Source organism: Vidua macroura, chromosome 4, assembly GCF_024509145.1.
Source record: "Vidua macroura isolate BioBank_ID:100142 chromosome 4, ASM2450914v1, whole genome shotgun sequence".
Lineage (NCBI taxonomy): Eukaryota > Metazoa > Chordata > Aves > Passeriformes > Viduidae > Vidua > Vidua macroura.
In genome coordinates, this window is record NC_071574.1 from 10,129,461 (window position 1) to 10,141,693 (window position 12,233).

The 12,233-nt window shown below is 38.5% G+C and overlaps 1 protein-coding gene across 1 annotated transcript in view; it reads left to right on the top strand.

Annotated features, from left to right (window-relative positions):
• Window positions 1-5,904, top strand: part of SLC7A11 (solute carrier family 7 member 11) — a 59,255-nt gene extending 53,351 nt beyond the window's left edge. The window contains exon 12 of the mRNA XM_053975430.1: window positions 3,736-5,904. Coding sequence (XP_053831405.1) covers window positions 3,736-3,799 — 64 coding nt within the window. The 3' untranslated portion in view covers window positions 3,800-5,904. The remainder of the gene's footprint in view (window positions 1-3,735) is intronic.
• Window positions 5,905-12,233: the final 6,329 nt, after the last annotated feature.

Consider the following 12,233-nt stretch of genomic DNA (forward strand, 5'->3'; position numbering starts at 1 on the left):
AATTTTATATCGAAAACATTATAAATTACTTGCATTGTAAGTAATGCAAGAAATACCCATTTCTGGGAATGGGTAGAAATCTTCAGTACAAATTAAAGCAGTTGTATGCAGAAGGACATTCTATTAAGTAATTGGGGTTAAGTCTATTTATAATCTCTCAGTCTTGACATTTAGGGTCTAGGAATTTTTCCCTTATCAAATCCAGGAGCTTTTTTTGGCATTTTCTGTCATGTCTTAGAGGTTTTGGAATACAGCTACTTGAATCTTTGGCCACGGGATGACAGTGTTGAACTACATTTCTTGGGCAAGAGAAAGAATATTGTCTTTAAGGTGGACTGGATAGATGTGAAGATTTTTCTGCCAGCTGTGACAATGAAGGTGAATAATTTCTAGCTTTTGAGATAACACAAAATTTTCCTCCTAGAAAGAAGTCTGTGTGCCTGTGTCGTATCTATGGATGGGCACGGTGTACTGGCTGAGAGAGGAATGCAGCAGAAGCCAGTCAGTGAGGGAAACAGCTTGTTTTCTTTGCAATTATTATCCCCAAAATAACAGTAATGAGAGAAAACTGATGCTGACAATTTTGAGGTGGAGCAGAGTGGAGATTTACGTGTGAAACAAACAGATTTTTCTTTTCCCTAAGAAGAAGCAATAAACCTTCTGTGTGAAGTCATTAAGCTGGCATTATTTTGGGAGACCCATTGTATAGCCTGAGAACATTTATAAAAGGTATTGAATGAGGATAAATTCACTTAAGGTACCTCTGTGAGATATAGAAAAGAAATTTGGTGGCTGCAAGCTTGATATTCTAACCTTGAAAAAATATCTTACATAGGCATGAAAGTGTAATTCCAGACACGAGGTAAAGGACAGTATAAAAAATGGGATTGTTATTTAAGAGGTAGATTTTTTGCCAGAATAACTGGGTAACTTTCTATGAGAAGGTAAATGATTTTTTTTTTTTTTTTTTTTTTTTTGCAAAGGAGAATGTGATGAATCCAATCTACTTAGACTTGACCAAAGCATTCCACGTGGTACCAGAGGGGAAGTAGGTGCCTGCTAGTCTGAACACAGTGCAATGCTACCAATACTGATCCCAAATTGCATAATGTGCCCAGATCAGCACATGGGCAGCTGGTGTTAGGCTTTGAAAAGTCTCCTTGAGGCATTGACTGGTCCAGCTGCCCAGCTGTGCTTTGGCAGCGAGCGATGGCTGCTGCTCAGAAACCCCATAAGGTGCAAATACCCATGGGTACAGACCAGTCCCAAGTAAGGTCAGAGGGAATATCCTGAATAGGTTTTGTAAGGATCAGAGGAAAGGGATATTGAGCAGCCAGAATGAGTAGCAGGATAAAAGAGCAGCCTGAAGACACATATACTTCTGAAAGGAGTTTCAGGCTGATTACACTAGCAGAGCCCTTGAATGGATTACCCAAGGAATCCTCTCCCAAGGCTGAAAGTCTTTGTTCTGTACTTAGGGCATTTGCATTGCCCATTCTCCTTATAAAATTGCTGCATTGAACAAAAGGTAACTTTACAGCTTGTAGGGTTTGTAGATTCTGGGATGGTATTTTGCAATGAGAATAACATTTTGTTCTTTCCTCTTCCAAGGGAATTCTGCTGTAGCACTAGATGTGCTGGGACAAATAATTTTCAGCTGGTACAGGCTTCATTTGATCTCTGCATTCTTTCTTTTTGTAAAACTAATGTGAAAATGAAAAAACGTTAAGCCTAGCAAATCTTAAGCAGTAGATCAGTGTGTAAAAGTATGCATCACTAGCACGAGAATGCCTCTATCTGCACTTCCTCAGCTGAAAACCCAACCTTAGACTCACACTTAAAAACATCTATTTCTTTACAGTGGGTTGACTTGCAAAGAGGTAAAAAGTTGAATCCTACTTTTTATCATAGCTGAGCCCTTGCTGGAATTGAGATCTCATTATATAACAAAATATCTCTGCCAGGGTTATTTATTTAGCAACACCAGAGGATAACACTTGTTCACTTAGGACAAAGTGTTATATGCTCAATTTGCTTCTCTTTGTTGAGTTTGTGATGGGATTCATGGGGGATAATCTCAACATTTTGTTGTTACAGATCTCATGTCCAGTCATATATATATGATAAAATTCCTGCTTTCTTTCCTCACCTAAACTTTATGTGGTGCTTGTGTGGATAGAGGGTCTGGAGTTTTTTTTTAATAAAAGTTGCCCCCTGGGACCCATTTGCAGTGAATTCTTCTCTCAAAAAAGGGAAAATTAGGATTTAAAGTGGGCTGGGGAAGTTATCTGCACTGATATGGTATGTTAAGTTGTCATGTGACAAATGTGAAACTGGTCCCATAACTCCAGGTACCGCTCCAAGCAGACAGCATAGACGTACTGACTGGAAACTGATTGGAACATTTTCATAGGGGAAAATGCTCCAAATACTGATTTATTCTGAGTACATTGCAACCAAAAACTGCAAAGAATGCCAGCTCCCCCAGCTTGTCTGCTCTGCTGTGGCTTCATCCCAGGAGAGGGAAAAACGGCTGCATAGAAAAGGAGAGCTGGGCAAGGTCTTGCTGCTAGTGGGTCTGTCCATTTAGGTGAACAAAATCACAGCCAGCTCTAGAGATGCCCACGATTTCCCTCTGCTGCTATGCCCTTTTCCAAGACCTGTCATGCCACTGCTCAGCTTCATAAAATTCTCTTTTTCCCTTTGCTTGTCCTCAAAGCTGGGAGGGCTGGGATGAAGCCCTGCTGTTTTCCTGCTGCTGGCTTTTCTCCTGTCTTTTATCCCTGCTACACTCAGCCCAACTCTGATGTCCCATTACGGGTAGGGAAGGCAGATGGGAGGAAAATGCAATGCCTGGAGACTCCTGGCCTCTCTGCCCCTATCAGTTTTTAGTCTAAGGGCAACCTGGCTTTGCACTGAACTGGTGACATCCAGAGAAAAGAGGAAAGGATGGTAGAATCTGCCTGTAGACAGAAGATCAGAGAAGTGGTTTCAATTCATATCTTCTGTGAAATGCGCTATTTTACCCTCCTGGCATTGTCTCAATGTCAACATTCATGCCACATATTCAAGGAAAATGAGAACTTTCTTTTACAACAATTTCTGCTTATTTAAAATAGGATATTAAGAAAGAGTGATAAGTGAAAGAAATTGTAAGAAAATGTTCTTTTACTATTCTGTATGTGCTATATGTGAATTAACTGTGCAATTTATGCATCAGTAACCTAAAAAGAAAACCACCAAAAGCACCAGAAGGAAATAAATGTTCAGAGTGAACAAAAGAAAACATGAAGTTACTTTGGATGAGTGACTTTTTTTTTTTTTTTTTTTTTTTTTTTTTTTTGCTTAGGCAGGTCTTGGCACAGGTAAATTAAATTATTTGAATTCTTCCAGACTTTTATTTCAACGTAAAATCTTGATAAAGCGAGCAATTATGCAGAGTAGTCATATTTTAATATAGCCTTTAAAAGCATGCAGACTTTTATTGAATAAGGTTATACATCTGTACCCTTCCATTATTATTGTATATGCACAGCCTTGGATCAGAGGCACAGAAAACAGTTAAAAAGAAAATGTTGAGTTTAAATGATATATGTATATGCAATATATATGACCTGTGTGAAGTCTATGTGCAAGTAGCCAGTATAGAAGGTAAGATAATTTTCCTGACTGCTTCTTCTTCTTAATCTCTCCTGCAAAATCTTACCATGTGTATGCTTTTATCTTTGCAGGCAGGATAACCACAACATTGCAAATCCTCTTGGAAGTCATCCCAGCAGAGGAAGATCAGAAATCATGATCATCATGTGCAGGTTTTTGGCTTGGTGTTTCATTTCTACCTGAAATAAAAAGAGTAGGGAAATTTATCCACCTTCCTAATGTGCTGCAAACTGGAGGAACAAGACACAGTTGCAATGGATACCGAACAAGTCCCTTACCAGAATTGCCTTTTATGATGCTGTTGCAACATTTTTTTTTGACATAGTTGGTCTATTCGTAGAAAGCAAGTACTTGTGTATGAGGGAACTCTTTACTGTTTCTTTTGGTACAGTGTCTTATTTTAGCAAACTGTAAGTTCATTATACTGGGATTTTGTTTGCCTTGTCACTGAAGATAGGTTTAAATGATGTGTAATAGCTGGGTGTACTGTGAAGAATGGATCTTGCTTTCTGTTCTTGGAGATCTCAACTCTCACCAGAGCAAGGGTGAGATAAAGCTGCTGAGTTTCACATACTACATTCTTCCCATCACTCTCTTTGGCAGCCTGATTTGGCATCTTTTGACGTACTGGGAGCTCCAGCAGACAGATGCAGAAGCACCACTCACCAGACCTTTGTGATGGCAAACTCAAGGCTTCTCCATTCCAGAGTTCTTATACCATAGCCAACAGAAACATCTTCTGAGACTTAATATTTCTGCCAGTGGGGCAGGAAGATCTTAACACGGGAATTTCAGCAGTAATTTTATGCACATTAAATTTTTTATCAGGCTGGAATTGATCACTGGTTTTACCAGTGTTTGTGTACCTACACACATAAAATCCAGCAAGTTGAGCACTGACCTTCAAATGAGTCAAAATATTTGAAGATTGCCTCCACTGCTGTATGAATATTGCCTATCTGGGAGCATATGTTCCTGCAGTTATCAGTCAGGCAAACTGGATTTTAAAGTTTTCTATCAGCGTTGGTGGGCAGAAATAGACGTCACTTGGTGGGAACATAGTAAAGACATGGCAATAAACGCAATACTCTTTTATGAATAAGGTATAAGGCAGGCTACAGCAGATTTGCTCATTTGAGTAAGATGTGTGCCTGATCTGTGGGCTTTTCACTCAAGCACACTCCAGTTAACAGAGTTTTGGAACACTGAAGAACATGTGCTTTTCCTGTCTTCTCATGGGTTTTATTTCATCAGCAACAGAGAAAGGCCTTCAAAACTGATAAAATAAAATTAAATTCATCTCCAGAGCTATTTTTGAGCTGAGCTCTGGCTCAAATATGAGCTGAAATTTTGCTCTTTTTAAAAGATAATTGTATAGCTAAAGAAGTTTTTTAATACTTAGAAATTGAGTTTTATATTCTTAATGACTACCTAACCTTAAGGTTAAGGTTTATTATCACTCTGCTAAGAATATAACACCTAACTATTGAATGCACTACTATTTGAGCTGTCTGCTTTCAGCAAGTCACATTTCATGAAAATTCTTATGGAACTAAGCAACATTTAACTTCCTAAATTATGTGGGAGAAAAGCACAACTAGTAGCCAGACCACTACAGTAAAGGGAGACTGTGTATTGTATATGTCTTGTATATATCCAGAATATCTACTGCTTTAAAGGTGTACAGTAATATGTCTTAAATGTATACGTGTTTTTTGGTTTTGTGTCTCCGGTGGAATTTCACAAAAGTAGGGAAATGCAAGTAACTGCTTATGGAGAAGAGCAGTAATTTAAGACACAGAAAGCGTTTTGCAAATAGTGTTTTTCTTTAAATGTTTTCTGTTTAGAGTAATTTAGTGTTATTTGAACATTTTTTTTAGGCAAACATTTTGAGAGAGTTTTTTTTTGTGCTGACAGTGGATGTGATTTAGTCCTTACCTTTGGGTCACAGTTCTGCCATCCCTGCTCATTGGGGTTTGGCCTCTGTCGTCATGGAGCATCTTTAAAGTGCACAAACTCTGCTGCTCTCTGAGAGAAATAAACTGTCTGGCACCCTGCAGGGGTGCACCTAACCTGTTTCTCCCCTAATGAATGCAAAGTGCATGGGATCCAGAGCAAACCACTTCCAGAGCCTCAGTGGATGCAACTTTTTCATTCTGACTGTTTTGTTCCCATGTATTCACTCCTGTTGTGCCACATTACTTGAAAATTTGATTTTTGCCAGTGTTAACTTGTAGAAATAAATGGGCTCCATAAATATAACTGAATGTTGCTTTATTTTCCCATTGTGGTCTTTAAGGTTTAGAAATGTTTCTGAAGCCTGATTCAGGGAACATATCTTTACTAGCTTTAGTTCATGTAAAGGGTTAATTTATCCCAAGGGAAATCCTAGGACTTGTTGATTGAGAAGTTGTATTTTTTAGGAAGGAAAAAAATAACATGCAAAATAAAAATCTGGGGTTTTTGAAGGTGCACAGAGATTTTAATTTCAGGTTTAGTTTCTTTAGCACATGCAAGTGCAGTACAAAATAATGTAATTGGGTTTCCACTGTATTATGAAAGTCAGTATCAAGGATTTTTATTGCACTTGAAAGTAAGGCATATCTTCAGAAACTGAGGAAAACCATATTTTCTTAAATCTAACAAAGGATTAACTTTATCAAGAGAGTTTGGATCCTCTTAATATTCCCTGTTACAGGAATGTCTACAGTGTTGTGATGTATATCAAAGCTTTGATATTTTCTAAATATTATATAGGTAACAATCCAACATGGTTATAAAAATGCTGTGGCAACAGTCAGTTTTATGCTTCTCTAGCTCATTCTCTGCTCTCAACTCAAACTACAAAATGTTCCCACTGCTAAGCTTTTCTACAGGTCTTTTTCAGATCCAGGAATTCACCTACATTTCCTTTTTTTAAGGGAAATGCCATCCCTTCCTTTGTGGTACACCTCAGCCCCTAGAACTGGATGTTAGCAGGTGACCTTAGCTCTAGACAGGCCCTTTGCTGAGCCCAGAGGTTGTTCTGTTCAAGGGAAGTTGGAACCCTGGTTTTTAAAAAGAAGCTGGCTTTTGAAACCACCTCTCTCATTTGTACTTAAAATGTTTTGTAAAACTGTTAGATAAGAATTTTGGTGCTGATTTTTAAATGTGGTTTTGTGTATGTGTGTGTGTGTGTGAGAGAGATATTTTTATTTTCCCCCCCTCCCTGTTAGTTATGAGAAGTTAAATGTTATGGGATCTTCTAATTTTACCCTGTACCTTTGGCTCTGCCTGAAGAAAGCCATTTGATGTCGTTTCAGCTGCCAATATCTCTTTGCCACTCAGTCATTACAGTGTAATTGGATCTAAAGTACGTCTATAATTTGCTGCTAGCAATGTTGGCTTGTCTTAATTATGACTTCCAGCTGATTTCTAACGATACTCATCAATGAATATGCATAGCAAAGCAGTCAGACTGGTGCAGATTAATAACTCTTCTTGAGAACTTGAGCTTTCGAGCTATCTATGTATCAAGCTGTTGAAAAGCATCAAGGCAGGATCTCTGGCTTAAACTGGATGGAGGCTTTCAGGAGGGTTTATGACACAGCCCAGCACACCATGAGTGCAGAGCCTGAGATGTTTTAGATTCTACGTGTGTGTGCATTCTTCCACATTTGGCAAAATTTCTGGGAGAAAATTTGGAAAATCTGAGGACTATAAATGTGACCTCCTAGGCAGATGATTTCCCTGTTGCTTTCTTGTGCATTCACCCTGACTGAAGGCTACAAATACATTCTCACTGAGAGCATTTCTATTCAGTGTCTCTTCTGCAAGCCAGCTCTTTGAAAAATCTGTATTTATTTTTAAGCTGGGTGCTATTCTTGTCAATTTGCTTGTGATTTTTTTTAAACCTTCTACTTTTCCTCGCCTGAAAACTGTCATGTCATAGAAAACTGGTTTTTCAGGCTGTAACCGCTGTACTTTTAAAAAGTAACACAGTCATAAATTAGGGTCACATAAAGCTCTAAAGAGGTTCCAAGCAGCTCCCTCCTAACAGGCTCATATAGTTTTGTTTGCAGATTGCAGCCGGAGGATCTTAAAGTTTATCACAGCAAATACTCAGCTCCTCTCAGGTATCAAAGGTGTGGTGTTTTAACAGAATCCTTGCACTTGCACTCCAACACCTGATCAGAGGTCCTGACTTGGCCAATTTGGCATTTAAAAAATTTGGGCACATGGTAAACTGCACTTGAGGTTATGGAAACTCTGTGGGGATACTGAGAGATTTGGACAAGCTGAAAGACTACAAGCACAGCAGTGAATTTTATGATTAGCCTTCTATGTATACTTAATTACTTGCATATTTTCAGTTACCAATAGCTTCATTAAAAAATATGTTTTACTGTTCCAGAGGGACATTTCAAGTTTCCTGAGTTCATTTGTTTGTTTGTTTGTTTGGTTGTTTGTTGTTTGTTTTGTTTTTTCTTTTGTAGCTGTTTTGCCCCTTTTTCTTTCCTTTGTTTTTAAGCATTACATTCAGGACAGCTCCCTCAGGTGTTCTACTTGAAAGCTGGGGCCGACAAAGAAGCTTTTAAGGGAATTCTCACTGTATTTTCTCTACATGTACTGCACAGTGCAATTCAATATTCATAAATTACTTTTGTCTGCTGTTAGTATTTCCCATCTCTGTTTGCTAATTCATGTACCAGATATATTTAAAATGAATCATTAAACATCAGGGGATTTGATGCTTGTTCCACATGCAACAGCTCACTTTTAAACAAAATTCCAGTGCTTTGTACTAATGCTAAGCCCTACCTTTGATTTTGTAATAAATATAGGAGTCAGAGGCAGAATAAATCAGATCCTGTACTGTCAGGTTGGCAGAGATGATTGATCATACCTTTCTGACAGCACTGCATTTGACTGCAAGTCTCATGCAGCCCTACTTTAGATCATATAGAGGCATCTGGATGATGAAAAGCAGGCTGGCTTAGAAGACAGCATACAGTGCAGCACCACTGTCATATTTATTTAGTGGCATGTGTCTGCTAAAATGCTTCAGGTTGTAGCTCATGGTAGTAATTCTCTCTTGTGTTGAATCCATCTTGGCCCATTTTTATTCCTTTGCCCATATTTTAAACAAAAATTGTTTTCAAAAACCTTTCCAGGATGGAAACATAAAGCCTTTAGCTAAAGCAGACATATGTGGGTCATAAAATAGCTCATCTCTGCACTCACTAAGAGTGCTTTTTTTAGAAATGAAATCATTATGTGTTAGTCAAATTTTAGATGGTCACCCAAACACTCATGTTCCTCCTACTTTAGAAAAAAAATGGTTACTCAAGTATCAGAAACTCTCTAGTCATACAAATTTGAGTTTGGTTGCTGTTTGGCTCTTGGCGATGGATGTCTGCACCAAGGCTCTGGTCTTGAGCACTGATTTTGGATCTGACACCCAAACATTTTTCTGGGCAGAGGGAGCAAGGAGCAGCAGCCTATGACTGTCTCCCTGTCCTGCCTTCTTGGCAAGGGGTTTGTGCATCTGTCATTAGAATAGAACTCATCTGGAAGCTGCTCTCATGGAGAAATTGCTGTTCATTCATGTTATGAATATGCCTGCATACAACCTACAGAGTGATGCAGCACATTGTGTTGGGTTTTCTCACAATTTTTCAAGATGTCATTTGAGATACATTTATCTTTGGCTTGTATGGCTTTAAGTTGGCTTTCTCTTTTATACTACAAATGATTTTCTGTGTATACATATACATGTATGTATGTATTCTTTAGGGTTAGTGATGCAGAGCTGCACTCCTGTGTTGCAAGTTTAAGACAATCAATGAAGCATTATTTAGTTCATGCCAACTTCTTTTTTAATACTGTTTCTAAAGTAAATTGCAGCAAGTACACAGCTATCCACCATGGAATAATAAATTGATATAGAATGTGTGGGGAATAGTCAATAAGCCAGAATCATTAAAAAGCTCAGTGCACCAATCCAGCAACACAAAGCAGCCATAAAGCTGAGGTTGGAATTGCACACAGTAAATGGTGTACACCAGTAAATCTGGCCCTGGTAATTTTACTGCAAATGACACACAAGCCAGAAAAACATTTAGATAATTGAAATTAGCACTTTTAACAATGATCTATAAAGCAGTGAATGATAATCAAGAGGTTCTTTCAAGCTCTTTGTAGCAAACCTATAGTATTTCACACTCTATTTTTCTCCAATATAAATGAAATGAAATAACATGGACCCTCTTTTCCTTAAGAATGGAACATCTTTTTGGTAAGGTATCATACCAGCCCCTGCTTTGCCAAATACTACAACTGTGCATGGGATGAAGGCTTGTTATTTTGGTCTTGGAACAAAGTTAGATAAAAAAGGAAAATATAATAAAACGGAGCTGTTGGAAAAACATTAAAGAGCTTTTTTTTTTTTGGTTGATGCAAATCCGCACCTGTGTTTACTCATATCAAAGTGACTGTGCATACCAGATCATGTGAACATAGCCCTTGGGTAGGTAGAAAGGCTGCTGCAAACTTTGAAGTCCTTCAGAGGGTATAACCACTACTGGAAGATTGGATATTCTTCACCGATGCTCTCAAAATTAAAGTTTCTTGTTTTGTATTTTATCCATTCCATATTTTTCAATGTTGCTCTTAAAATACAATTTCCTTCATATATCAATACAATACAATACAAAACAATTTCCTTCCTTTCTAACTAAACAGAGGAAAGAGAAGATTCAATCTCTCAGGCAATAAATCAGCTTTTTAATGTTAGATCAGCTATTTAAATCACTGTTTGACCACATTATTGGCCACTGTGTCTCATTAAGCTGCTTACCAAAGTCACCAGGTAGGGAGATTGCTACCTTACAGCACCCCATCCAGGAAACAAGCCTTTAAAATGAACCTGGGAAGAAGTGGGAACACTGCCTTACATCATATTGTGCACAGGGGTGAAACGTTTCCCTGTGGATTAGAACTAAAATCCCACCAGAACCCTTTTAAAAACGGAGATAGTTTTGCTTATCTGAGTTCTGTGCAGAAATCTGGCCATCACTTTCTAGTCTATCAATCTGAGTTCTTTCATGAATACCAAATTCATTTCAAAAAAATCAGAGTCAGTAAAACAATTTCTGTAGAGGAAGCAGCAGTATTGGGAGAGAGATGGAAATATGGGTTTGCATTAAATTCCCCTTTTTTGTCAGATGATAGGGATGCTTCAGAAGTATTACTGCAAATATTTAAGGAACAAAAACCCAACAATTTCTCCACACTTATATAAAACATTTTGTTCTCAAATAAAAGCAGACAAATATGTGGGCATGAGAGAAGAAATAAAGCATTGCAGATATGAGAACACATAAGAGCAATATTCTGTGTACTAATCCTGAAACTCTGGGGAAGGAGTGAGTGTTTCAGGAGGGGAGCTGTGCTGCCAAAATTTTGGGACTCTGATATTCCTGTCTCTTCTCCCGAGCACCTCCAGCATCAGTCTTTCAGGTGCTGCCACTGTGGAGAAATTTGGCTGGAGTGGTTCTCCCTGTCTGGGTGGTGGAAAAGGTGCAATGTACCTGGGAAAGTCATCAGCCCCCATGGAGAGGTGACCCCACACCCAGTGGGACTGTGGAATATAGTGAGAACAGAGTCTGGGAAAAAATGGCTGGCTTTTGAGAACCCACCCAGAAGCCCATGTTTGTGACAAATGTAAGTTACTGGAAGCTCTAAAACCAGGAAGTCTTTTACATTGAGCTCCAATAGACTGTATAAAAGAAATTAAGCTCCAAAGTGAACATAGAGGTGCTGTCAGTGTTGTGCTCTTGTCTCTGTGGGGGTTAAGCAATTCAGCTCCCTAGAGAGCTAAACACATCTCAGGGAAAAAAAAATAAAAAAAGAAGGCTCAGCTCATGAGGGCAATTGGGAAAGCTGGGTTATTTTAGGAGGCTGGAGGAAAGGAGAAAGGTAACAGTAGCGAGACAGGCTGAATTGAGAGGATCAGGACAATATACCAACAGAGTCATCACCTGTAGGAAAGAATGGGCAGAGTTTTCTCCCCATGAATTTCAAGTCCTGGTGTCTTGAAGAGGAAACTGCAGGCTTAAAGTTCCCTTAAAGAGGGATGCCAGAGATACAGACCCATTTTTTCTTCCAGAATAAACCGGTGGCTGCTGTATGAAACCTGAGGGCAGGTAAGAACTGCCTGGTACAAGTTATAGTGACCAGAACTGAGCTGAAAAGAGATCCAAGCTGTTGTGGCATTTGTTTGTATGAACAAAGAATGAATGGTCATCTAAACCTTTAAAAATATCTGATTTGCCTTCCATGTTTTTCCCCATATTTACATTCAGGCAAGAAGTGCTTTTAAGTGTGGGTGACATTGTACCAATTAACAAACTGTGGTTTCTTGATAGTCGACTCATATTCAACAATATTTGAGAAATATTGTTTTGAAATCTTTAGTCTACAATTGAGGAATTATATCCATAAACAAATTGCAATTGATTAATTGAGACAGGCACATAATATTGTTTCTGTTCTCCTAAGGTACCTATTGATGTTGTGGATGTCCTATACCT